Source organism: Mustela nigripes, chromosome 17 (assembly GCF_022355385.1).
Source record: "Mustela nigripes isolate SB6536 chromosome 17, MUSNIG.SB6536, whole genome shotgun sequence".
NCBI classification, from domain to species: Eukaryota; Metazoa; Chordata; class Mammalia; order Carnivora; family Mustelidae; genus Mustela; species Mustela nigripes.
In genome coordinates, this window is record NC_081573.1 from 14,304,327 (window position 1) to 14,330,675 (window position 26,349).

Genomic DNA, 26,349 nt, shown 5'->3' on the forward strand with positions numbered 1-26,349 from the left:
TTTCCAATCACCTGACAGGGGAACAGAAATCATTTATTAAATCATTTATTAAAAGAGAAATTTAATTCAAAGAAGTTTCTCTAAGGAGTCTAGCTCTAGAAGGATTAACTCATCAATGAAAAGTTATTTAAAGGAAAAATCTCATACAATTACCAAGGTTACTGAGTCCACAGCTTATGACAGAGAAACTGTAATTTTCTCACATGATTGTGATACTTTCTAGATCATTACTTGTCTTCAGACATCAGCATTGAGAAAATAAAGCATGAAGTTGCTTTTGTTAGGGAACCAGTTACTTACAGGACACATACAAGTGTTGTTTTGTTTTGTTTTGTTTTGTTTGAAAAAGAGAACCGGAAAGGATGATGATGGGGTTGGATTGTGTGTTTATCTGTCTGGTACAAAGTGCTCCTCACCACCCCAGCTGCCCTTGAGATGTTTTTTGCATCCTTACTTATCCATTGACCCATCTCTCTGTCAACTGTCTGTCCTTTTAACCATCTGTCCAAATCTCCAGCTAGCTTATGTACGCATCTGTTCATACCATGCCTCTATCCATGTCTTTGTCTCCTTTGGCACCTGTGTCTCTGCTTTTGCTCCTTGAACTTGTTTTCCTGCTTGAAGGCTCCTTCCTGGTAACCCTCCAGTTCTTTTGTGGCTCTAGTCTCACCTATGTTTCCCCTACCACCACCAGGTGAATGGCATCCATGTGGCCCTCCCAGCTGAGTTATCAGCATCTGTGTCCATACATAAGAATCCCGATGGCTCCGTGAGCGTTAACCAGAAGGCTGGGGTCCAGGTGTGGCTTGACCTAAAAGGGAAGCTGGCTGTGATGGTCAGCGAAACCCATGCTGGGAAGCTGTGTGGGGTCTGTGGAAACTTTGACGGGGACCAGACCAATGACGAGAATGACTCCGGAAAATGACAACGGACATCTGGAGAATGCAGGACTTCTCCCCATGGTGAGGGGTATAGCATGGAAGCCAGGCTACTTGGGGCAGGGGCACCTGGGTCCTCATGGGAAGTGGGCAGTCGGGGTAAGTGCTCAGTCTGCAAGAGGAAATGCTAAGAGTCTGTCTCTTACAGTGACAGCTGGTCAGTCATCTACTGGGAATGAGGACTTCATGACCTGAGCCTCCTGGAGACTGAATAATTGGGGGGTGCACAGTGTCCATGTGTGCCCCTACACTGTTGTACCCCTTTGATGAGTCTCCAAGGCCAACTACAAGAGCACTGAATAAATATCTCAGGCTAAGCTGCATGCCAGTGTGTCTGTCTCATGCCTCCTCCTCCCCGACTTTCCTTCTTGCACAGCAGCTGCCAGAAGCCTGCACAATAAATTTGGGGGGTGAAAAGATGGTTGGATGGATGGATGGAGGGAGGGAGGGAGGGATGGATGGATTATGGGGGGGTAGAAGGGAGGAGAAAGGGAGGGAGGAGGAAGGAGACATGGATGGGCAGATGGGGCGTGGAGAAATGGGAAGATAGGGACATGGATAATTAAAAGAGTAGATGAGAAGATGAACAATTGGATAGAGGGAAGGAGTTGAAAATAGAAAGAGGGATGAATAGATTTCAGCTTTATCATTTACAGTCCAACAAGTGAATTTCTCTGCCACTCAGTTTCCTCGTATGTCTTAGTCTGTGCAGCTGCTAAAACAAAATACCACAGAATGGATGCCTTATAAAGAGCAAACACTTATTTCTCACCTTTCCAGAGACTGGGAAGTCCAAGGTCAAGGCACCAGGAGACTCAGTGTCTGGTGAGAGCCCGCTCCCTGTTCATAGTTGGCTCTCTTCTCATGTATCCTCACAGGGAAGAGGGGCAAGGGAGCCCTTTGGGGCCTCTTTTATAAAGGCACTAATCTCATCCATGAGGGCTCCGCCCTCACGACCCAATCACCTCTCAAAGGCCCCACCTCCAAATACCTTCACATTGGGGATTATGTTCCAACATAAGAATTCTGAAGGGATTCAGTCACTCAACACCACCTCTATTTTAGAGAGAGTTTGTGGGCAGAGGAAGGGGCAGAGAGAGAGGGAGAGGGAGAGACTCTCAAGCAGACTCCCCAGTGAGCACCAAGCATGATGAGGGCTCCCACATCTCAAGACCCTGAGACCATGACCTGAGCCAAAACCAAGGGTCAGACGCTTAACCAACTGAGCCACCCAGATGCCCCAACAGCATCATATTTAAAGCAGAGTTCATGAAAGTACCCACCTCATGGAGTTGGAGTGGGGATTTAATGTGTCAATCCTATCCACGAGTCAAAATTTGAAATCCTGGGGCACGTGGCTCAGTGGGTTAAGCCTCTGCCTTCACTCAGGTCATGATCTCAGGGTCCTGGGATCGAGTCCCACATCGGGCTCTCTGCTCTCTCTCTCTCTTTCTCTCTCTCTGCTTGCCTCTCTATCCACTTGTGATATCTCTCTGTCAAATAAATAAAATCTTAAAAAAAAAATTTGAAACCCTCTTCTTTTCCAACCCCATCCCCCAGCCTTCCCACTGTGGCCTTCCCCACCTCAGTGAATAGCATTGCCTCCACTCAGCCATAGAAGTCAGAAAACAGGGATCATTCGTTCCTCCCTTCCTGCCCCCCACCTCAGTTCATCAACATACCCTGTTGGGTTGTATCAAAGCATATCCACTTTCTTAAGCCCAACGGTGCAACCATCACCCTCATTCATGCTGACAATGCCAACAGACCCCTATCTGCTCTTCCCCTTTTGCAATCCATTCTCACCACTTCTCTATGACTCTTGTTAACATACAAGAGGGACCATTAGCTATACATTCTCTTATAATAAAATCAAATTCTTCACCTTTTCCTATAAGGCCCCTGTCCACCTCTTCTGACTCATCTTCAGTTGCTGCCTTGCCAATTATGATTTGGAAACCTGCTCTTTCAATGTACTGAACATGCCAAATATTCCCATTTCACTTCTGTGCACTTGGCACATGACTAGCTGCTGCTTATCCCTCAAATGTCAGCTTATATGTTACTACCTTAGAGAGGCCTTCCACAGCCACCTCACTTAAAGTGGATTCCCTCTGTTACCCTCTGCCCCAGATGCTTGCCTGCTTGCTTCTTTCCTTCCTAGCATTTACTACACTTCAAAATTACATTTATTTGAATTTCTGCCCAATTAGAAGTAACTCAAAGGTAGAGACTACATCTGTCTCATTCACCACTTTAAAGGTTTTATTTATTTATATGACAGACAGAGATCACAAGAAGGGAGAGAAGCAGGCAGAGAGAGAGGAGGAAGCAGGCTCCCTGCCAAGCAGAGAGCCTGGTGCGGGGCTCGATCCCAGGACCCTGGGATCGTGACCTGAGCCAAAGGCAGAGGCTTTAACCCACTCAGCCACCCAGGGGCCCCACAGTCACCACTTTATTCCCAGAAACTAGCACATAGTAGATGCTCGGTACATATTTATTGAATGAGTAAATGACCAATGATTAACCTGGAGCAAAGATTGCATAGTAAATCCTTTACATAGTAAAGGATTATATCCACAGTATGAAAAGTGCTCCTTCAAATCAATAAGAAAAAGATAACAGTCCAATTAGGAAAAAAAATGAGGATATACACAGGCAATTAACAGAAAAAGAAATGTACATATGTTGAATGATTCAATATGTCAGGTTATTCATATATAATATTTCTAAGCTTCACAACAAACCTGCAACAACAACAAAAAAGACAATCCAGATGTCTATTAGTAGGGGACTGGTTGATCTAACATGATGGACAACTCTGCAGATGAAGGTAAAATAAGGTATATTTGTATACACTGCACAGTATTGATCTCTGGGATATGAAGTGAAGAAAGCAAGGTGGGAACAGGGTACATAGTGAGAGAGACCTAAGAGAAGGGTCACAAGGGGGCTTTAAGAGTACTGGTAATGCCCTCTTTGTGGGCTTGGGTGGCAGTGATATGGGTTCCCCCCTTTGTGATAACTCGTAAAACTGCACAGTTGCATGCACGTTTCTGTAAGCATGTCGTATTTCAAAAAGTTTTAAAATGAATAAAATCACAATCTCTGAAAATTCCTGGCCAGTGTGTGTGTGTGTGTGAGAGAGAGAGAGAGAGAGAGATTGAGAGAGAACAACCAAGTGAAGCACTTACTCTGGGCCAGGCCTTGTTCTAGGTACTGGGTGATACAGCAATGAATGGGACAGACCAGTTCATTCTCCTGGAGGTTTTTAGTAATTTCTCATAGTAGCACTTGTTTTGCTTTGTGGAATGAATATGAGGATAAATATTAATATTATAAAATTACAAGTCACAAATTCCCAATACTTATGCAGAATCCACTCACTCCTCCCTCTTTGCCCTGCCTATACCCTGATCTTGTCCTTCCTTGTCTGCTACCTGATCCACCACAGCAGTCTCCCCCTTGGTCTTCCTGCTTTCAGGGCAACTCCCACACTGTTTCCCACCTGCAGACAGAGTGCTCCCATGTCAGACCACAACCCTTCTCTGTTCAAGAACCTTCCATAGCTTCAGATCACTCAGAGTGAAAGACCCGCGGATCCCCTTACCCAAGAATCCAATACTGCCACTGGATGCAATCAGCAAGAGGTTCTTTATTGTTACGCAGGCGCCTGCGGGTGGTCAGCAGCTCCTGCTAGCTGAGCACACCAGGCTGGGGTAGTGCAGGATTTTTATGGACAAACAAGTTTCGGGAGGGGCTGAGCTGACTGATTGATAGTTTGAACAGGCATACTTGGCGTCAGTGGAGTGGATCAGGGGACCCACGTGCGAAAGCAGACAAAGCAATCTTACAGAAGCAGAACTGGCCGGTTAGCCCACGCATACGAATGAAAGCACTATCAGGATATTGAAGGCCTGGTTACTATCAAGCCAAGGCCATTTTCCCTTTAATGAGGTCCTAACATAAAGACAATTGGGAGTCTCTCCTGGTGAAATGTTACATTCCTGCCATCAAACGTAAGGTAACTTCTTTGTTGTAAATCTCAAGGACATTTGCAAACCAAGGGAGACTCCTACCCTGCAGGACTGTGATTTCTGCAAGTTAACTATTTATAATGCTACACATATGGAGGGGAGCGGGTGAAGGGGGGGGGGTGCAAGGCGCCAGCTTTTGCTTTGTCCTCAGCCAGCCTCTTGCTCCTTAGAGTTGAGGGTTTAAGCAATTTTTCATTTCTTAGCAAAGCATTAGAAGCATTATTATACAGAAGCCAGAAACAGCTGGGTTAAACACAGATTTTCGCTATTCGTTATCCTGTTATGCTGCTTGCTGACTCCCTTATCTATCGTCAGCTAGCTACAGTTTCTCAGTTAGCATAAGCTGGTTATAAAAAGAATGTTAAAACTTATAGGCTATAGTATAATTCTGACCTGGGGTCCTTCAAGAGTAAAAGCCAAAGTCCTCCCCATGGCACACAAGGCCCCACACAACTTTCCCTGCTCTCGTCTCCTTCCACTCTGAGGGCTAACTCTGCCCCAGCCACACCCTTCACTGCTTCTCCAACCCTCCATACCCTCCCTGCCCCAGGCCCTTTGCACAAACAATCCTCGCTACCTAAAACTCTCTTTCCCCAGACAGGAGCATACCTCACTCCTCACCTCTTTTAGCTCTTTGCTTAAGTCACCTGATGCATTCCTTGACCTCCAGTGAAGGAATGTCACCCCTCCTCTAACAGTCCTCTCTTCTTTCCCTGCTGTTATTTCTCCAAAGCACCTTTTTTGCCTTCTAATATCTTGGTTTCTGTTTCTAATATATCTTGGTATCTGTTTCTCCCACTAGAAGATGAACTCCAGAAGGGTGGGGATTTGGATGTGTTCATTGCTATATTCTCAGTGCATAGGGCACCTGGTGCATAAATGCTTATAATATTAAGCCCAGAGTCTTCCCTGTTCTTAGCGGGGGAACGGGTCAGGGAAAGTTTTCCAGTATAGAGGGGTCTTCGGTAGTTAATTATAAATAGAGAAGAGATGAAATGCCTGGGTGGCTCAGGTCATAATCCCAGGGCTCTGGGACTGACCCCACATCGGGCTCCCTGCTCAGTCTGGAGCTTGCTTCTTCCGTTTCCTGTGGCGCTCCCCGTGCTTGCAAGTAAATACATAAAATCTTTAAAAAAAAAAAAAAAAGAAGGAAGGAAGAAAAAGAAAAAAGGAAGGGAGGAAAGGAAGGAAGGAAGAGAGAAAGAGGGAAGGAAGTAAGGAAGAAAGATAAAGAAGGAAAAGAAATAGAGAAGACAAGCAGAGGGCACAAGGCGTGCAAAGGCCTGCTGATGAGCCCGGATTACCCGGAGACTCACAATCGCGAAGAGGACGCGGGAAGCGCGATCACCGTAGCGACCGCAACGCAAGCAGCGTAAGCTGCGCGTAAAGACAGCACCAAAACGGCGGAGGGGGGCGGTGCCGTCCGAGGTGCACGAAGCCCCGCCCACAGCGCGCACACCGTGCCGCGGAAGCAGCCGGGGCTCCGAGGGGCGGGGTTGCGAAGATGCGTCACGCGCCGTACGCTGCCGCGCGTGCGCTCCTTTCCACGTGCGAAAGCTCCAGACTCGTGTAGTCTGGGTCGCTCCAGAGTCCTGAGCCGGGGAGCTGAGCTCTCGCCATGAAGCCAGGTGCAGGCCGGGGTTGGGGTCCAGGGTCAGGGGTCAGGGGCTGGGGCCGGCGGGAATCGAAGCGCCCGACCGGCGTCGGAGGGGCGGGGCCTTGGCTTAGGGGCAGGGGCTCCGGTGTCTTGTGGGGTCGGGGTCCTGGTTCCGGTCTCTTGTGGCTAGGGGGTATTGGTTCCGCCTTGTGATGGTAGCCGAGCTTGGGGTTCGGGTTCCTGGTCTGGAGGTGTGTGACTGGCTTTGGAGGTTACAGTCGTGAGTCGAGCATATTGGGCTTGAAATGGGGGGGGGGTTCCTGAACTAGGATTCATCTCACAGAGGCCGTCATTAGGGGTCTTAGTTGTTGGGCTGGGGGTGGCAGACCCCAGAGTGCTGACCCAGAGTCTGGATTCAGGCATCTGGGGGCTTGGATCTCAGGCCGTGGGATTTGGGGTTAATGTCTTGGTTCACAGGTGGAGAGTCTCGATTTGGGGTCCAGGAGAACTCCGTTTGCTTTCTGTGTCCCCGCCGCAACGACCATCCATCCCCTTAGGTCCCCGGCCAGCTTCTCAGAGAGGGCCCAAGTGAATGAAGACTCCTGCTTTGACAGTGTGTAGCTTTCTCTGTCCCACTTTCCCGCTCTCTACTCTCCCGAGAGGCGAGTCTCTGAGGTTTGAGTGATCGTGATTCTCAACTCGGGTGAGATGAACCTTCACAAGCCCAAGATAGGCTTAGCTTGGGGTGGGGGGTGAGGGGGAAATAGTCACAGGACATGAGTGATTTTATTCATTTGATTTTCCCCGAGGTTCTCATGAACCCACCCCACCTCCCTGGTGGAAGATTGATGATAGTCCAGGCTTTGACAGTAGGAAGGTCTTAGTTCATAAATTTCAGTGCTAGCTTTGTTTTTTAAGATACTGTGTGACCTTGGGCAAGTGGCATTACCTCTCTGAATCTCAGTTTTCTTATCAGTAAAATGGCTTCCGGTTATAATTTTAGCAAGATCGTATTAAGAAAAAATAGCATATCGTGGTAATCTTTCTGCAATATTTAAGTGTACAAATCAACAGGTTGTACACAGTAGCCTTACACGATGCCATATGTCAGATCTTAATAAAGCTGGAGGGAAAGTAGCACAAGGCTTGACACATAGTGCTGTTTCTAATTGTTAGCTTTATCGTTCTTTTTTTTTTTTTTTTTAAGATTTTTTATTTATTTTGACAGAGAGAGATCACAAGGCAGGCGGGGGTGGGGGGGAAGCAGGCTCCCCGCTGAGCAGGGAGCCCGAGATTCCAGGCTGGATCCCAGGACTCTGGGATCATGACCTGAGCGAAGGCAGAGACTTTAACGCACTGAGCCACCCAGGCGCCCCTTTATTGTTCTTCTTAAGAGTAGCAAAATTAGGGTCTTTCTCCCTGGCATCTTGGGTCTTTCTAAGTCAGGCTGTGCCCCTCCCCGCAACTTGCTCCACTAGAGTTTGAGGAAATCTTCCCACTGACCCAGAAGGTCTGTTTCCTAGCGCAGATCTTTGTTATCCCCTAATCTTTTCCCTCAGTGTGTGGAGATATGGGGTCATCTGGTGGGTGGGGCAGCTGGGTTTGTGGATCCTTGTATCCCCTGTGAAACTCCCTTTCTCTTCAGAATTTGGAGATCAGATAGAATGGTGGGGGGGGGGTGCTGGACTGTGTATCTCCCGTCAGACACTGGCATGCAGGCAGGCACCCTATAATCTGATTCCCCCCAGGAATGGAGGAGACACCTTCCTCCTAACCCTTCCCTCATTGTGTTAGGCTATGAAGTTGCAGAAGTTGTTAAGAGTCAGCTCTTCACGGGGGCGCCTGGGTGGCTCAGTGGGTTAAGCCTCTGCCTTCAGCTCAGGGCATGATCTCAGGGTCCTGGGATCGAGCCCTACATTGGGCTCTCTGCTTAGAGGGGAGCCTGCTCCCCCCACCCCCAACCTCTGCCTGCCTCTCTGCCTACTTGTGATCTCTGTGAAATAAATAAATAAAATTTAAAAAAAAAGAAAAAGGAATCAGCTCTTTACAAAGGATTGAGTCTGGGTGAGAGAAGAAGCCTTGGGGAGATTTTGAGCAGGGATGTGATGCAGTCTGACGGAAGCATTTAGAAGGATCCTCCTGGCTTGTGCGTGTGTCAGGGGAGCAGAAGTGGAAGCGAGCGCATCAGTGGGAAGCTTGTTGCTGTGATCTGGGAGGTGACAGCCTTGGACCAGGATGGTAGTAGTGGATCCGCCTGATATATTGTCCCAGTTTGGAAATGTATTTTGAAGATAGAGCCAGCAGCTTGTATGTGGGTATAAGAGAAGGGTCAAGGAGCCCTCAGGGCTTGGGCATGTGTAACCCGAAGGATGGAGTGTCCGTTTTCTGAGCTGTGGCAGATCGTGGGCGGAGAGTAGGGTTTAAACCAGGGAACCTCCTCCTAAAACTCCTGGAAAAGCATGTGCGAATGTATAGTTTCCCTGGGGAGTGGGTGCTTTTAGTACATTTTTGTAAGCTCCCCAGGACCTGAAACGAATTAAGATATGTTTTGAGTATCTGGGCCTGAGAGTTGGCACCCGTGCCCCCATGCCCCCTTCCGTGGCCTCACTTCTCGGGTCTCTGTTCCACAGGCCTGGATTGAGAGTCTCTTAGGCTCAGTGGAGTCTCCCCTAAGAGGGAGGGGAGGGGGACTCTCCCTCCCTTCATTTGAACACTCCTATGCAAACTGTGTGCCAGGCGCTGTGTTGAGGGAAGCGCTTTGTGCATATTAAGTCATTTATTCTTTGCAGCTCCATGTGGTGGGTGCTGTGTTATCACCGTATCTCGGTCTTACAGATGAAGTTTTGCAGGATTCCCATGAACCATCCCTACACTCTAGGGTTGGGAGTGGCATCTCCATTGCCCTGTATGGGACACGTGAACTACTCAAGGGGAGGGGACCAGGGTTCTCGTCACCATGCCATCACCTGCTTCCTGAACAGAGAGGATGCTTTTCCCCCTGAGGCAGAACGCAGGGGTGTAGGAGTCATCGGCACACAGCTCACTGAATGTTTATTGAGCCACTTAGTGCCAAGCGTCGTGCATGGTTCTGGGGATGCAAAACAACTAAAACATCCCGATTCCTTGGGGCCTTGATTCTGGTGCAGGAGTCAGGCAGTAATAAAGAGTGCCATGTGTGATGACTGATAGGAGAAACAAGAAAGCTGGGTAAAGGTAGGCAGCCCAAAGGCCCTTCTGGAAGGAACGTTTCATCAGAGATCTGAGCACAGTGAGCAAGTGGGTGAGCCTAGCAAATGTCTCCAGGACCCAGGCAGTGGGAACAGCAGGAATAAAAAGGTTTTGGGATGCCTGGGTGGCTCAGTGGGGTAAGCCACTGCCTTCGGCTCAGGACATGATCCCAGGATCCTGAGATCGAGTCCCACATCCAGCTCCTTCCTCAGCAGGGAGCCTGCTTCTCTCTCTGCCTCTGCCTGCCACTCTGCCTGCTCATGCTCTCCCTCCCTCTCTCTCTCTCTGACAAATAAATAAATAAAATCTTTTAAAAATAATAATAATTAATTAAAATTAAATAAATAAGTAAATAAAAATAAAAGTTTAGAAGCTGGAGAGGGAGTTTGAGGAGGAAGAGCACAAAGAACCCGGCATAGAAAGAGAGAGGTCACAAAAGTCAACGGGAGCCAGAGTTGGGTGGTGGTGGTTTCTCTTTGGGCTGCACATTTAAAATCACCTGAGGAGGGGGCGCCTGGGTGGCTCAGTGGGTTAAGCCTCTGCCTTCAGCTCAGGTCATGTTCCCGGGGTTCTGGGATCGAGCCCTGCATCGGGTTCTCTGCTCAGTGGGGAGCCTGCTTCCCCTTCTCTCCCTCTGCCTGCCCCTCTGCCTACTTGTGATCTCCATCAAATAAATAAATAAAATCTTTTAAAAATAAAAAAATAAAAAATAAAATCACCTGGGGAACTTTAAAAAGCCTTGTGCTCAGGCCCCTACACCAGACACCTAAACAGGATCTGTCCATTCCAGAGTTTAGCCAAAGGTGAGAGTCACTGATTTCGGTCTTTGGAAGCCAGAGAAAGGAATTTTGGATGCATTTTCAACGTGACAGAAAACCACTGAAGGGATTTAGGCAGGGGGATGAAGAGATCCGATTTCGTGCTTTGGGAAAGGTCAATCCCTAGCTGCTGTGTGGACAGGAGACTCTAGAGGACATTAGGGAGTAAAGGTAGGCCAACTCTTCAGGAGTACCCAGACTTAACTTTTAACACTTAAATTAGTAATACCGATAAAAAGTTTTTTATTTTCATCTTTTTTAAAAAAAGGTTTTTTTTAAAGATTTTATTTATTTGAGAAAGAGAGCACAGGAGTTGGGGGTGGGGTACTGAGAGCAGAGGGAGAAGCAGACTCCCCGTCCTAGCCTTCAAAGCAAGGAGCCTGATGCAGGGCTCTCAGGATCCCAGGACCCTGAGATCATGACCTGAGCTGAAAACAGCCACTTAACCTAACCCACTGAGCCACCCCGGCATTCCTGTTTTCATTTTTAATGGCATTATGATACATGAAGCTTTCCTAGCGTGTGAACATAGTAATGCATCTTTACAAAAACTCTGGCAAGTTTACTATTGAATAGTTGACATCAAGTGAAATCATCTTAAAGCATCACCAACATTTACACTATTATCTTACAACTCATGGGATTTGCCGAACGTACGGCTGAGCTTGGGACCCTGGCACAGAAAAGTCAGCTGTTGAATCTATTAGCACCAGAATTCCATCTGCTTCCGCCATTGTTATGGGCTCGGTGAAGTGGACGGGTTTGCTGACCTGAGCTGATGAAAATCAGGTCTCCCTGAATCTTTTCCCTTCAACTTTCAGTCCTGTTGACAAGCCCTAAATTGTTTATACATTGTCACTCACCCATAAAGGACAATTCAATTTTTTTTTCTTGTTTTTTTTCTCCCTGAGGTGGGAGAGACTTCTGCAGGTTTGTGAGCAGGGAGATTGGGTAGCAGGAAAGACATCATGCCCACCTCCCCTCCAGACCCAAGTTCAGGGGGTGGGACGGCGTGGAAATGTTGCCAGGGTCTGGGGGCCCCTGCTGCCACAATGAGCTGCTCCATGCTAACACTGAAAATAGAGTGGATTCTGCAGATTTGCTATCTGACCCACAAAAGCAGAACTTTGACAGTAACCTCCGTGTACCTAGGTGTTCCACCCCTACCCGAATCCCCACTATTTTGAGTTTTACATTATCATCCTCTTGCCTGGGGATGGCGGGGTGGGGGGCGTGGCTTGTGGGTTACAGCCTGACATCATTTCATTTTAGTTGTTGCTGAACATTATAAGAGATACTATGTTGGATGTGGTTTTCTTCAACTTGCTTTTTCACTTAACTTATGACTCTTTAAGATTATTTACCTATTGCGTGTAACTGTAGATCCTTGTGATTGTTGACGATGAATATTCCCCAGTTTTATCTGCTGGTGGAACCTCTGGGTTGGCCCCTGATTTTTCTGCTGTTGGGGGTATCAGGGACCCCTCCCGGTGGAATCGTGAGACATAACTTCTCCAGCGTCATCGTGCTCTGATTCCTCTTTCTGTTGCCATTACAGGTTTCAGCCCCCGTGGGGGTGGCTTTGGTGGCCGAGGGGGCTTCGGTGACCGTGGTGGTCGTGGTGGAGGCCGAGGAGGCTTTGGCGGGGGCAGAGGTCGGGGTGGCGGCTTTAGGGGCCGAGGCCGAGGAGGAGGAGGACGAGGTGGTAAGTGACACAGGATCAGGAGGCTTTGCCTGGGCTCGGGGTGCGGGGAGGGAAGAGGTCATGGGATCTCCCTCTCTCACGGCCTCCCTGCCTTGCAGGTGGAGGTTTCCAGTCTGGTGGCAACCGGGGCCGCGGTCGGGGAGGAAAAAGAGGAAATCAGTCGGGGAAGAATGTGATGGTGGAGCCTCATCGGCACGAAGGTGAGTGAGGTGAGCTGGGAGCTGCCGAAGGTGGGGTGTGGTGGGGTGCGGCCCAGGGTCTTCACCTTGTACTGTTTTCCTCGCTTAGGTGTCTTCATTTGTCGAGGAAAGGAAGATGCCCTTGTCACCAAGAATCTGGTTCCTGGAGAATCAGTATATGGAGAGAAGAGAGTCTCTATTGCGGTGAGAGCAGAGCCCCTGCTGACAGGGTGGCCAGCGGTCTATTCTCCCTGCCCCCACCAGGAGGATCATCTTAATCCAGAAGTCAGATCCCCACTTCTGTGGGTCCTGGGTCCTCAGTGTGGCCCAGAAGACTCTGCACATTCCAGCTCCCCCTGTCTCCCCTCTGACCATACGGACCTCCTCTCTCCTCCCTCTGCCTGGAGTACGGCTCTCCCAGCTATGTGCGTGTGGCTGGTTCCCTTTCTCACAAGGCCACCTTACAGCACCTGATCTGTCAGAAGCAGCCGTCACTGCCCACCCTCCACCCTGTTATCTCATGTCATTTTCTTAATGGCCAGGCACACTCTTGCTCGGGGCTTTCTGCTGCCTTTCCTGCTGCCTCGAATGCACTTCCCCAGATAACTTGCTTGGCCCGCAGCTCCTTTGGGTCTACTGCAAGTGCCTCCTTCTGGGCTCTTCGCTGGTCACCCTGTCTCATCTTCCGCTGTCCCTCAGCCCATTCCCCCTACTTCATTTCCTCTTTCCTGACTTGATCTTTGCCCTAGCAGCTGTCCCTGGCTACCATCCCATATGTGTTAGTTCAGTGTATACTTACTCCTTGAGGGCAGGGGTCTTGGTCTCATTCAGTGTACTTCCCTAGTGCCTGGCCCACAGTCTGTGCTGGCACAGCGAAAGTTTGGCAAATGAATGCACAGGTCTTGCTGTTAACGGATGTGATCTCTCGTCTCTCTGTTTATGGTCTGTCCCTGCCTCCTTCTACCTGAGTTGATAACCTCCATGAGAGGGCAGGCCCTGTGGCTGTCACGGTCACTGATGTGTACCTGTGTTTATTTCTTGAACAATGAACAAGTGCTCAGAACCCTGGGGCGAAGGGCAGTGGGGTCTAGCAGAAAAGCCTGGCACTATCTTCCATCCCCACCTCTCCCGGCCTAGGAAGGAGATGACAAAATCGAGTACCGTGCCTGGAACCCCTTCCGCTCCAAGCTGGCAGCAGCAATCCTGGGCGGCGTGGACCAGATCCATATCAAGCCAGGGGCCAAGGTGCTCTACCTTGGGGCTGCATCAGGCACCACTGTCTCCCACGTCTCTGACATTGTAGGCCCGGTGAGTGGATGGGAGGAGAAGGAGGGGGGAGTAAGGGCAAGTGGTGAGGTGGAAGGGAGGGAGAGGTGTGGCTTGGGGCTAGGCCCTTCCTGGAGAGCACCTGTGGGAGAAAGAGCAGCTCCAAGCATCCGGTCTCCAAAGCCTCATTTAGTCTCACTCATGAGTTCATCTAGAGGGAAGGGACATGGGTACGGAGTAAGTGCAATTAGAGGGGCCCAGGGTGGAGACGGTTGGAATTGTTTGCCCTCTTTCAAAACGTTTGCCCCCAAGTCTGGTCTTCTGGTTTCTCTTAAAAGAACAGGTGTCAGTTTCGGGGCCTGCATTTCTGTGTCACTGTGCAGTCTCCCTGGTTAGAGGACCCCAGTGCAGCTCACTTCAGGATCCCCCACTCCTCCGCATGACTGTAGGCTGTGTCATTTAGTGGTTAAAAACCCCAGGCTCTGATGTGGGCATTTAACAGTGAGGTGGCCTTCGGCAAGTTATGGAAGCCCTCTGAGCCTCAGTTTACCCTCTGGAATATCTTGAAGCTAAAGGAGTGAATTCCTGTGAAGTACTTAGAGCAGTTCCTGGCCCATTGTAAGCTGTTAGGACTTCATTGCTGTGCTCTGGCTTCCTCGTTTGAGGCCTGTATTAGGGGACTGGGCTCTCAGATCAAGTCAAGAGGGATCGAATAACCCTTGGCAACAACAGTTGTCAAACGGCAGGATTTTGATTCGGGCATTTGAAGGGACGCTACTTGCAGTGTTCATGTCCAAAAGCAGGCTTCCCGCTGAGCAAGGAGCCTGATGGCGGGCCTCTGTCCTAGGACCCTGGGATCATAACCTGAGCTGAGGGCAGATGCTTAACAACTGAGCCACCCAGGTGCCCCTGGGACCAGTCTTTTTATTATTTGATTTATTTTAGGACGGTCTAGTCTATGCAGTCGAATTCTCACACCGCTCTGGCCGTGACCTCATTAACTTGGCCAAGAAGAGGACCAACATTATTCCTGTTATCGAGGACGCTCGGCACCCACACAAGTACCGCATGCTCATCGGTGAGGGCTCTGGGGGTTGGCTCAGCTTGTGTAGGCCAGGCCACACCAGGGTGTCTGGAAGAGGTGGCCAGAGCCTTGATTGGAATGGAATCAGAGTGGATGAGCAGACCTTCTGAGTCTGTTGGAATGAAGAGAGTGAGGGGAGCTGGGTGGGGTTGTGGAGCTCGGGTATCGGGCACCCTCATACATCCCGCCTCCCTCTAAAATATGGTACTTGATATGCTTCCCTGGCTTACGTATAACAGCCTCCCTCAGAGGTCTTCCTACTCATCACCTGGGGCGATCATAACCCAGAAAGGATAAACTGAGTGTGGTCTGGCTTAGAGGGACCCATTGTGACTATTACTGTGTTTAAAGAAAAAATTGGAAGCATAATGTAAAACTGGAATTCCTTGTAAACCACCCTCAGAGGTAACCAATACAAGCAATTTTTTGTCTGCTTTCCCCAGTTTAAAAAAATCAGTTTTCATTATACTATGTTTTTGATTGTTTTATTCAGTCACATTGGCTTAAAAATAATACTTTGCATTCCTCTAGTTTTGAGTTGTTTTTTCCCCCCATGCATTCATACTATACCCTTTGTCCTGCAATGTATGTCACTTTTGACAGTCCCGCAGACACTTTTGCCTGTAAGTGCTCACCTTTACTTGCCTTTTTGATGACGTGTCTGTCTCCCCTCCCCCCCCCCCACCCCAGACCTGGGAGTGTCTCGAGGGCAGGGTCCGGGTCTGACTTGTCTCTGTGTCCCCCACACCTGGCCCGGGGCTGGCCACAGAGTAGGTGGCAATCATGGTTTACAAGAGGAGTGAGTGGATTGTGTGATTGGGTTTTGGACCCATCCTGGGAGCACAGTGGAGGGAGGGGGATTGGTGGGGTGAAGGGAGACTGGAAGCAGGGAGGACTCTGGCAGGAACCTGCTGGTGATGGGGCCTCATGGGAGGGGCTGAGAAGGTGGGGTGGATCCAGCTTGTAACTGTCACTTCTTCCTAGCGATGGTGGATGTGATCTTTGCTGATGTGGCCCAGCCAGACCAGACCCGGATCGTAGCCCTGAATGCCCACACTTTCCTTCGTAACGGAGGACACTTCGTGATTTCTATTAAGGTGCGGGGCTTGGAGGAGTTTAAGATGGGGTGGTAGTATCTTCTTTGTAACTGCCCAGCAGCTACTCAAAAACAGGGGGCCTTCCATCCTACTAATCCAGACAGTCTATTCCCAGACTCTATCCCTGCCCCCCCCCTCCAAATAGCACATGATGGAAAACGTCTATAAAACTAAAAGGCTTTCAGTTTAAATAGGCAAAGAATGGTCAAGTGCATGATCGTGGAGTTGACCATTTGATTTTGAATTCCAGCTTGCACTGACTCTGAGCAAGTTCCCTAACCTATGTGCCTGCCTGTTTCTAAGTAGACTAAGTAGAGGGATTAGTCCTATCTCTTCTAGTGTTGATACAAGGATTAAATTTATCAATATATATGTAGTGTTTAGAATAGAGCCTGGTATAAAACTTTATTTATGTATTTATTTTTAAGATTTGAGGCAGAGAGCACAAGCAGGAGAGGGAAAGGGAGAAGCAGGCTCCCTTGCTGAGCAGGGAGCCCTATGCCAGGCTCTATCCCAAGACCCTGCAATCATAGCCTGAGCTGAAGGCAGACACTTAACCAACTGAGCCACCTAGGCGCCCCTAAAATAAACTTAAGATGAATGCTAGATGCAATTTGAAAAATGTTTTATTTTGAAGTAGGGATTTTTCAGCCAGATTCACCATTCCTTAGCCTTTTGTTACATTTGTTTTAGTATTCTCAACATTATTACTATTGTCAAAGTAAAGGAAGTAAGAGGTGAAAAAGGAAAAAAAAAAAACCTGGATATAAAATTAAAACACTGGCTTTAAGATAAATAGGTCTCTGTGTGAAGTCCAAATCAAATTGGAAAACTTCTCTAACGAAGTCTTTCCCTACATTTCCAAAACCTGAGTTTCACGGAGTTTCCAATGAAAACAAATACTGCTGGTTTAAAGAGCACAAAAAAAAGGGAAAAGAGCCCAAAGCCTTGCTGCGAACTTAAATTCCGTCTTCTGTAGGCCAACTGCATTGACTCCACGGCCTCTGCTGAGGCTGTGTTTGCCTCTGAAGTGAAGAAGATGCAGCAGGAGAACATGAAGCCCCAGGAGCAGCTGACCTTAGAGCCCTATGAGAGAGACCACGCCGTGGTGGTGGGTGTGTACAGGTGAGCAGGGGCAGGCAGCCCACGCAGACCGAGCCCTGCAGGTCAGCCGTTGGTAGGAGTGTTCCAGATGGTGACAAGCTCTGAATCGCCTCTCTCCTTCCTCTCACAGGCCACCTCCCAAGGTGAAGAACTGAACCCCTGGCCATCTGGATTGCCAAGAGATTATGTTGCTACTGTTTCACGTGTGTTTTTCTATTAAAAGACTCATCCAGGCGCACCTGGGTGGCTCAGTCGCTTAAGTGTGGACCTCTTGATCTCAGCGCAGGTCTTGATACCGCAGTCGTGAGTTCAGGGGCAGCCTTCTTTAAAAATTCAACCGTCACCGCTGTGGGCTGAACAGCGACCGCCATTCCACAGTGCGCGTGCGCCGTTCGTCAACTGGCGCGGTAGTAGGGGTGGGCAACTTCATCCGGTCGCTCGTGCGCATGCCCGTTTCTTGGCTGGCTTTTGCGCAGTCGTAACTCGGATTCTGACGCCTGGGCGGGGTTGATAGCATACTGTGCATGTCTGCCGGTAAGCTCCGCTGCGCGCAGGCGCGGAGTGTTACCCTTGGTCACGTGGGGGAAAGGACGCGGGGGGGGGGGGGGGGGCGGAGCCCGGGGTGGGGGGGCCGGTTTGTTGTGGTCGCCATTTTGCTGGTTGCATTACTGGGTAATAGGGGCCCTGGCTCGTGTCTGCCGGATACCTTCAGCCAGTGGGCAGGTCTGAGCTCGGGCTTCCCGAGCAGCTTGAGTCCCCTTGCCCGCGCCCTCAGGTAACAACGCGGTTACAGGTGGGGCGGCACGAGCTTGCGGGAAGGGGGTAGTACAAACCCGCCCTGCCCGCGTCGCCGCCAGACTTAGCACGAGGCCGAGGGAGGAGAGCAGGGGGCGGCGGGCAGGTGCAGTGCAGGCCGTGCCTGACTATTCATAGTCGGGTTCTTGGAAGGGGCCGAGCCCGAGGGAGCAGCTTTGGGAGGGCGACTGGGAGGGGGTAGCGGGGCCCCGCTCCCGCCCTTTGTTTGGGCTCCGCTCCTCCGGCTGCATCGTCGTCGCCTAGCAACAGCCGTTCTGAACTGCGATTGGTTGCGCTCTTGGCAGCAGAGACCAATGGCACGGTTGTTGCCATGGCAGGTGCGGACTGCCAAGCTCAGTCCGGCCCCGCCCGCCGGGGCTCCGCCGACCGGGGCGGGCCTCCAGGGTGGGGGGCGGGACGCCTGGGTCCCCAGGGGCGGGTGGCTGTGCGGGGCGGGGCCGGCGGGGCGAGGGTTAACCCGCCCCTCCCCCGTCCACCTGCTTTCCCCCTTCCCCCGCGTGCCCCGGACTGACCCTCGTTCCCTCTCCTCCCCGCCCCCGGCGGCGGCGGCTGCTGTTGTCACCCACCGGGCCGCCTGTCCCGCTTGCCCTCCCCGCCGCGGGGCTTGCCGGGCCGGCCGGGCCGGGACAGGCGGCCGCCTCCTCTCTGCCGCCACCGCCGCCATGCTGGCTGCTCGCCCACCCCACTGGGGGCCCCACCGCGCCCCAGCCCCCCGTGGGCCCCGCGCCAGCCCTGACCCGGGTAGGGGGTGGGTGCTGGGAGAGACAGTCCTGCTGTGGGAGGGCCCCAGGGAAGAGGTTGTTTCGGGTGAGGGGCGGGGGAGCGCCAAGAGAGAGGAGGGATCCTGGAGTGGCCAGGCTTGGCATAGGAGAAAGGGATTGACATGGGAGAAGGCCCGTGGGGAGAGGATTTTGGTGTGGCAGGTACTCTGGGAGGGGAGAACTCTATGTGATATTTGGGGAATTTGGTTCTGGGGGCCTTCTAGGAATGGGCACAATTGTGGATTGACTCTGATGTAGAGAAGAGTAACTGGAGAAAGGGCCCTGGTAGGAATATTGGATGGGGGAGTAGGGGAAGATCCAATGTAGGGGAGAGAAGGGCAAGTGAAGAGACGCCTCCTCCTTGCTCCCATCAGGAAAAGTGAGCCTTCATTGGGAAGGGGGACCATGGACTAATATGGGGAAGATCCCTGATGTGGCACAGAGAAAGTACCTTGCGGGGAGGGGGGAGGTTGCTGATGTGGGAGAAAATGGTATAGAGATGAGGTCTTGGCATGTTATGGGGAGGTTCCCCTGGGAAGGGGGTGCCCTGATGCATGAGAATGTCATAGGAGTAGGATTCTTTTATATAGGGACTATCCTACATAACAGGATAACCTTGGTGTGGTCCCCAGGACCCTGATGTGGTTTTAGGGGCCTGCAGAGGACTCTGCTATGGGTTTGGAGGGGACCCAGAGTTCTCTCATGTGGTTTGGGGGATCCTAGAGTTCTCTGGATTTAGGGATCTACTGGGAAGGGTAGATCTTGAAGTTGCAGGGATCTTGTGTGAGGAGGCACTGGGGAGGGCCACAAGCAAAAATGGGAACCAAAGAGTGAACCCTACTCCCTATACTGTCTGTGGTTTCTTTTTCTTCTTTTCCTCCCCCCGATTATTGGTGTCTTTCTGTCCTTTCCTGTCATGCCCTATATCCCTGCCTGGCTTTCAATCATCCCTGCTCATATGGTCCCCTCTTTGTGCCACCAATTTCATTTATTTGGTAATCATTTGTTGAGGGGCTCTGCTGTCCCCCCCCCCCCCCCCCCCCCCCCCCCCCCCCCTTTCCCCCTTCCCCCCTGTTGTCCTTTCTCTCCTCTCCCTCTGTGTTGCCTTCTTTCTGATGTCCACCTCTTTCCCGCCTGGCCCTGTCCCACACATCCCCTTGTTCCATGTTGTTCCCCTGCCTCCCGCCTGCTCTCAGGTCTCAGCGGCGGTGGCAGCCGAGGTGCAGGATGCGAGAAGGCGCCCCCCGGCCGGGCTCCCGCTCCAGGCCTCGCTCCCCTGCGGCCCTCTGAGCCCACCATGGCCGTTCCACCAGGCCATGGTCCCTTCTCTGGCTTCCCGGGGCCCCAGGAGCACACGCAGGTATGCGTTCAGCTGGCTCCTCACCTGCCTGGGGTAGGGGGAGGCTGGGGATAGAAGGGTCTTGGGGGTGAAAGATATTTTGGTTGCCCAGATCAGCTTCCCCAGGGGCAGGAAGGGCTCATCTGGAGTGGAAGAGAATAGAGTTGCTGGCCGAGTCTGTTTGGAGAGCCAGGGTTCAAATCCTGACATGGTGGTTAAATGCCTCAGGTTCTCCCTGCTTTAGTTTTCTGTTCTGTAAAGCAGAACCAAGAATGATACCTACCTCACAGTGTTGCTGTGAGGTAAACAAGTTAATGAAATGCATGTAAAATGCAGAGAACAGAGCTTGGCACCTAGGAAACACTCCATGAATGTTGACAAAGGAAAAAAAGGTCCAGAGTAAAAGACAGGCTGGCAGGGTGAAAGGCAGTGAAGTCTGAGCCAAAAGGATCTTGGAGCCAGCAGCATCTAAGGGTATAGAGTCAATATTCCAGGGTGGACACTATCAAGGCTCTGAACTGTAGGGCTTGAAGCTCGATGGAGTGGGAGGTCCAGGCTGCCGGATCCCAAAACGCTGGGCAGAAACATGCAGAGTTGGGGGTGAGGGATGGGGCGATCCCACAGGATGAAGGTAAAGCCTGATAGCAGCCCTCAAGATGGGACACCCAGAATGGATGGTCTCAGGTGAAGGACTGGGAAGGACAGCCCACATTTTTATCTGATCTCTCCCACAGAGGTTCAGAAAGGAGTAAAGGTGTGGGATGAAAGGTCAAGGGTAAACAGTTGATCATTCATTCACTCAGCAAATCTCTGATGACCACCCACTATGTGCCAGGCCCTGCTCTAGGCACTGCAGATACAGCAAGAACAAGACAGTCTCTGCCCTTGGGGAATTTATATCTTGGTGGTTGTCACACAGGAACCAAGTAAATCCGTGTGTGGTAACAATAACCCAGCCACCCAGAGGGTTCTCCCATGGTCCGAGGTAAAGGTCTATCCTCAGTGCCCACCCCCCAACCCGGCCCACAGGTATTGCCTGATGTGCGGCTCTTGCCACGGAGGCTGCCCCTGGCCTTCCGGGACGCGACCTCAGCTCCGCTGCGCAAACTCTCCGTGGACCTCATCAAGACCTACAAGCACATCAATGAGGTGGGTGGGGGGCTGGGGAAGCAGGGGACCTGGCTGGGGGCTGAAGGGTCCTGGCTGCCAGCACAGGTCACTCAGCTATCTTTATCTTCTGGCTGGCTGGCTGGCTGGGCAGGTATACTATGCGAAGAAGAAGCGGCGGGCCCAGCAGGCACCACCTCAGGACTCGAGCACCAAGAAGGAGAAGAAGGTCCTGAATCATGGTTATGATGATGACAACCACGACTACATTGTGCGCAGCGGCGAGCGCTGGCTGGAGCGCTACGAGATTGACTCACTCATTGGCAAAGGCTCCTTTGGCCAGGTGTGGGAGGCCCCCCCCAACTCTGGCCCTGGGATCGGGGCACCCACTGATGTTGACCCACAAAAGAGTGGTGCCCTGCTCTGTCCCACATCCCTTTCCCCCCATTTCCTCACTTTGTGACATGCCCCGCCCCGGCAGGTGGTGAAAGCCTATGATCATCAGACCCAGGAGCTGGTGGCCATCAAGATCATCAAGAACAAAAAGGCCTTCCTGAACCAGGCCCAGATTGAGCTGCGGCTGCTGGAGCTGATGAACCAGCACGACACGGAGATGAAGTACTACATAGGTGAGGCCTGGGGTAGTGGTACTCCCAGTATGGAATGGGGCTGGTGTCTTTAGGGCAAGGGCTGGTCTGCAATTCCCTGATATCAGTGATTCTCCTGCCGCCTTCATGACTTTTGTCCTATGCCTGTGATGGTACCAGTTGGAGTTTATTGGGTGTTCACCGCTGCAAGCCTATTGCAAGCACTTTACATGAATTAACTGGTTTCAGTCTGACCATGGCCCTGGGGGGAAGGGGCATCTTGGCCCGCAGCTTGGAGAAGAGGACAGGCATGTAGATGCTATCATTTGCATAAGGTCACGATGTTTGTACTCGGGGGCTGTAATCTCACCAGGCAATGGGCTCCAGCACCTGTCCTCTTAATATCTATGTCAGTCTTTTTCCTCTTTCCAGTACTTATTGCTCTTAGAAAAAGCAAGTGCATTGAAAGAGTGTGTTTCCTTAAATACACATCCTTACCCTAAATGGAAAGCCAGTGTCCGCTGCACAAAAATAAACAGAACTGAGACTAAAACAATGTTAGAAAATTAAGTGAGGAAATGTAGAAAGGCATTAAAGACCCATCGGCACCAAAAGGAAACTTTCTCTTTCGTTTATCAGAAAGTTTGACAAGATGGGTCGCCTGGGTGGCTCAGTGGGTTAAGCCTCTGCTTTCAGCTCAGGTCATGATCTCAGGGTCCTGGGATCGAGGCCCACATCGGGCTCTCTGCTCGGTAGGGAGCCTGCTTCCCCTTCTCTCTCTGCCTCTCTGCCTCTCTGCCTACTTGTGATCACTCTGTGTGTCAAATAAATAAAATCTTTAAAAAAAAGAAAGAAAGAAAGTTTGACAAAGAGACTTGAAGAGAATGAACTTGCCTTTATCACAGAAATCATTCTCTTGATGTGACTAGCCGCTGCTTCCCGTGGGCACCCCACAGTTTGGCCAGAGCTGCAGAAGCAGAATCCCCGATCAGCTCCCAGCCTCTCTTATTACTGTGTGCCCCGGGCCGCCTCTGGCCCTTTCTGAGCCTCAGCTCCTCCGTCGGCCCCTCTCCACCCCCTTGCCCGCAGTGCACCTGAAACGGCACTTCATGTTCCGGAACCACCTGTGCCTGGTGTTCGAGCTGCTTTCCTACAACCTGTACGACCTCCTGCGCAACACGCACTTCCGCGGCGTCTCGCTGAACCTGACGCGGAAGCTGGCGCAGCAGCTCTGCACAGCGCTGCTCTTCCTGGCCACGCCTGAGCTCAGCATCATTCACTGCGACCTCAAGCCTGAGAACATCCTGCTCTGCAACCCCAAGCGCAGCGCCATCAAGATCGTGGACTTTGGCAGCTCCTGCCAGCTTGGCCAGCGGGTGCGGCACGGGGCGGTGCGGGATGGCATGGGGGCGGGGCTCCCGGTGTGGGTGTGGTCCGGGCGGGGGCGGGGCCGGGGCCAGCTGGTGCCGGGCGGCCGGGGGGGGGGGGGGGGGTTGTACGGTGCTGCCCCACGTGGCCGGTGCTTGAAGGGTAGTATTGGGACTGGGTGTTGGCGGCACAGAGTCGTTAAGGCCAGTGAATGGGGTAGGTAAAGGAGAGGGCCACAGGGTATAGTACCCAGTAGGAAAGAAAGAAAGAAGCCTGAGGAGATAGGGCTAGCTTTGGGCTGTCGGAGGGGGCAGGGTGGAGTCGGCTTGGTAAGCAAGGAGTGGTACTTGGCTAAGTTTGCTGACCCTGTGCTTTTAATGCTGTGGAGGAAGTAGAGGGTGGGTGCTTTAGTTTTGCAGCTTCGTGTGAACAGGCATTTGAGAGGCTTGGAAAGGGTATGGATTGGGTGGGTGGCAAGGGCCTTGGGCTCACACACTGCTGACCTTCAATAACCAAGAGAGGTCCAGGGTCAGGCCTCAGGATGGAGATCTGGGTCAGACTGGGCCACCAGAGACTTCTGAGGCTGATGAATAAAATGATGGTAGTGGCTCCTGGAAGGTGGGTGCTGATAACCTTCAGGTTTAGAACCCCCATCCTCCGTTTTCATGGAAAGAATCTTATCTTAGTCTTGGGTATGTCAGCAGCACCGCTCGAGGAGGCTGGGACCTCTGACTGGCCCTCTTCCCTGCTTCACCCCCAGATCTATCAGTACATCCAGAGCCGCTTCTACCGGTCGCCTGAGGTGCTCCTGGGTACACCCTATGACCTGGCCATTGACATGTGGTCCCTGGGCTGCATCCTGGTGGAGATGCACACTGGAGAGCCCCTCTTCAGTGGCTCCAATGAGGTGTGCTCCCGGGGAGGGGGTTGTGCTGGAGGGGGCAGAGGCCCGGCTGGGCTGGCCTGCTAACCCTGACTGCCCACCTGCTCACAGGTGGACCAGATGAACCGGATAGTGGAGGTGCTGGGCATCCCACCAGCCCCCATGCTGGACCAGGCACCCAAGGCTCGCAAGTACTTTGAAAGGCTGCCTGGGGGTGGCTGGACCCTACGAAGGACAAAGGAACTCAGGAAGGTGCGGCCCCTGCCCCATGCCGCTCCTCCCACCCTGGTGGCCCCTCACTCTCTCACACTTGGGGCTTCCTTTTTCCCTGCTTCCTCTCCCTTGTGTCTTTCCCTTCCTTCCTCTCCCCCTTGTCTGTCCTTTCCTTCGTCCCAGCCCAACCCATGTCTCCTACCCACCCTACAACTCTTCTTAGCTTCTTTCCTTCCACTTTCTCTCTTGTGCCTCTGTTTCCCCGTGTGTGTCTCCCTGCCCCTCCTGCCCACTGACGGCCACTCTCTTGCCCCCCCTCCCACCCCCTCCCTGCCAGGATTACCAGGGCCCCGGGACACGGCGGCTGCAGGAGGTGCTGGGCGTGCAGACGGGCGGGCCCGGGGGCCGGCGGGCGGGGGAGCCGGGCCACAGCCCCGCCGACTACCTCCGCTTCCAGGACCTGGTGCTGCGCATGTTGGAGTATGAGCCCGCCGCCCGTATCAGCCCACTGGGGGCTCTGCAGCACGGCTTCTTCCGCCGCACGGCTGATGAGGCCACCAACACGGGCCCGGCAGGCAGCAGTGCCTCCACCTCGCCCGCACCCCTTGACACCTGTCCCTCCTCCAGCACCGCCAGCTCCATCTCCAGCTCTGGTGGGTGCCCGGTGCCAGTGGGGCCAAACGGGAGGGAGGGAGGGTGGGCAGCTCTGGTTTGGCCTGAACTGGGAGACCTTGCCCCCCTGGGCCTTCACCTAGAGCTGTGAAGCTGCGCCACCCTGAACTCAAGAATGGGTGGGGCAAAGAGAGCTCTGACCTGGTCTCTGAAATTGAGCTTGGGCTCACACCTCTAAAACTGCTTCGGGGACTCTGATACCCAGAACTGAGCTCTGACTGTAATCTGAAAATTGGGCCCCATCCTTCAGATAGGCTCCCAAGGCCTGGGCCTGGGTCACGAACCAGACTCAACCACCGAAAGATTCTACCACCACCTCTCCTCACTTAAGGTTTCTCCTCATTTTCTCCCCTGGCACTTCCAGGAGGCTCCAGTGGCTCCTCCAGTGACAACCGGACCTACCGATACAGCAACCGATATTGTGGGGGCCCTGGGCCCCCCATCACTGACTGTGAGATGAACAGCCCCCAGGTACTGGGGGCCTTGGGGACTTGGAAGTTAGTAGTGGGGTATCTGGGACTTTAAGACCTGGGTCTGCATCACCCACTGTTCCTTTGCTCCTTTAGGTCCCACCCTCCCAGCCGCTGCGCCCCTGGGCAGGGGGTGATGTGCTCCACAAGACACATCAGGCCCCTGCCTCCGCCTCATCACTGCCAGGGGCCGGGGCCCAGTTATCCCCACAACCCCGATGCCTTGGCCGTCCCCCGTCACCAACCTCACCACCACCCCCGGAGCTGATGGATGTGAGCCTGGTGGGCGGCCCTCCAGACTGCTCCCCACCTCACCCAGCGCCTGCCCCCCAGCACCCGGCTGCCTCAGCCCTCCGGACTCGGATGACAGGAGGTCGTCCACCCCTCCCACCCCCTGATAACCCTGCCACTCTGGGGCCTCGCTTGGGCCTCCGTGGTGTACCCCAGAGCACGGCAGCCAGCTCATGACCCAGCCCCCTCCCTGGGGCCCCTCCTGAAGCCATACCCCCCATCTGGGGGCCCTGGGCTCCCATCCTCATCTCTCCCCTTGACTGGAATTGCTGCTACCCAGCTGGGGTGGGTGAGACCTGCACTGATTGGGGCCTGGGGCAGGGGGTCAAGGAGAGGGGTCTAGGCGCACCCTCCCCATAAGGACTGGACCCTTAGCCCCCTCCCCCCCCTTGTTTTCTATTTATTGTACCAAAGACAGTGGTGGTCCGGTGTCGGGGGGAGACCCCCTTCACCCTCGGGCCCTAGGAGGGGGTGGGGGCAGGTAGGGGGAGATGGCCTTGCTCCTCCTTGCTGTACCCCCCAGTAAAGAGCTTTCTCACATGCCTGCCTGAGCGTTTGCAGGGCCTTGGCTCCCTCACCTGGCCCTCAGAGGCGTGGTGGGGAATGGTGTTTGGGGTGGGGGTACCAGAAGAGCTTTGTCATGTGGGATGCGTCCCTGGGGAAGTTATGGCTGTTGGCGCAGACATGGAGCTGCAGAAGGTCCGGGGCTACAGAATCCTAGACAGAGATCCTGGATGGGATCCTAACCCACGTTTGTCTTTTCCATGGTAAACAGAGACCCTGAAAGAG

The 26,349-nt window shown here is 52.5% G+C and overlaps 3 protein-coding genes across 7 annotated transcripts in view; all 3 read left to right on the forward strand.

Annotated features, from left to right (window-relative positions):
- Positions 1 to 1,261, forward strand: part of FCGBP (Fc gamma binding protein) — a 42,131-nt gene extending 40,870 nt beyond the window's left edge. For both annotated transcript variants that reach the window (XM_059382992.1, XM_059382993.1), the window contains 2 exons: positions 695 to 962; positions 1,087 to 1,261. In XM_059382992.1, the coding sequence (XP_059238975.1) occupies positions 695 to 925 (231 nt within the window). In that variant the 3' untranslated portion in view covers positions 926 to 962; positions 1,087 to 1,261. The remainder of the gene's footprint in view (positions 1 to 694; positions 963 to 1,086) is intronic.
- Positions 1,262 to 6,467: 5,206 nt separating this feature from the next.
- FBL (fibrillarin) lies at positions 6,468 to 17,313 on the forward strand. Its single transcript, XM_059382340.1, has 9 exons — positions 6,468 to 6,603; positions 12,177 to 12,323; positions 12,422 to 12,523; positions 12,612 to 12,706; positions 13,640 to 13,810; positions 14,714 to 14,846; positions 15,837 to 15,949; positions 16,929 to 17,074; positions 17,184 to 17,313. The coding sequence occupies exons 1-9, from the start codon at positions 6,594 to 6,596 to the stop codon at positions 17,206 to 17,208; spliced, it is 942 nt and encodes a 313-aa protein (XP_059238323.1). The 5' UTR covers positions 6,468 to 6,593; the 3' UTR covers positions 17,209 to 17,313.
- Positions 17,314 to 17,677: 364 nt separating this feature from the next.
- DYRK1B (dual specificity tyrosine phosphorylation regulated kinase 1B) lies at positions 17,678 to 26,100 on the forward strand. Of its 4 annotated transcripts, XM_059383769.1 has the most exons (12): positions 18,324 to 18,610; positions 19,827 to 19,990; positions 20,999 to 21,118; positions 21,231 to 21,419; positions 21,558 to 21,705; positions 22,753 to 23,039; positions 23,792 to 23,938; positions 24,026 to 24,166; positions 24,465 to 24,500; positions 24,585 to 24,780; positions 25,164 to 25,270; positions 25,366 to 26,100. In XM_059383769.1, exons 1-12 carry the CDS (start codon positions 18,532 to 18,534, stop codon positions 25,735 to 25,737), a joined length of 1,986 nt encoding a protein of 661 aa, XP_059239752.1. In that variant the 5' UTR covers positions 18,324 to 18,531; the 3' UTR covers positions 25,738 to 26,100. The 4 variants fall into 4 exon arrangements, with proteins under 4 accessions (XP_059239754.1, XP_059239752.1, XP_059239753.1 ...); XM_059383771.1 differs by lacking the exon at positions 18,324 to 18,610 and adding an exon at positions 17,678 to 17,828 and having other exon boundaries at positions 24,465 to 24,780; XM_059383770.1 differs by lacking the exon at positions 24,465 to 24,500 and having other exon boundaries at positions 18,331 to 18,610.
- Positions 26,101 to 26,349: the final 249 nt, after the last annotated feature.

Excerpts from the sequence above, each read along its gene's own strand:
- FBL (XM_059382340.1), top strand. Across the intron at positions 12,524-12,611 it reads GGAGCCTCATCGGCACGAAG|GTGTCTTCATTTGTCGAGGA; the intron begins GTGAGTGAGGTG and ends TTCCTCGCTTAG. Across the intron at positions 17,075-17,183 it reads GTGGTGGTGGGTGTGTACAG|GCCACCTCCCAAGGTGAAGA; the intron begins GTGAGCAGGGGC and ends TTCCTCTCACAG.
- DYRK1B (XM_059383768.1), top strand. The coding sequence starts at position 18,532 with ATGCTGGCTGCTCGCCCACCCCACTGGGGGCCCCACCGCGCCCCAGCC. Across the intron at positions 19,991-20,998 it reads GGCCCCAGGAGCACACGCAG|GTATTGCCTGATGTGCGGCT; the intron begins GTATGCGTTCAG and ends CCCGGCCCACAG. Across the intron at positions 24,167-24,464 it reads GGACAAAGGAACTCAGGAAG|GATTACCAGGGCCCCGGGAC; the intron begins GTGCGGCCCCTG and ends CCTCCCTGCCAG.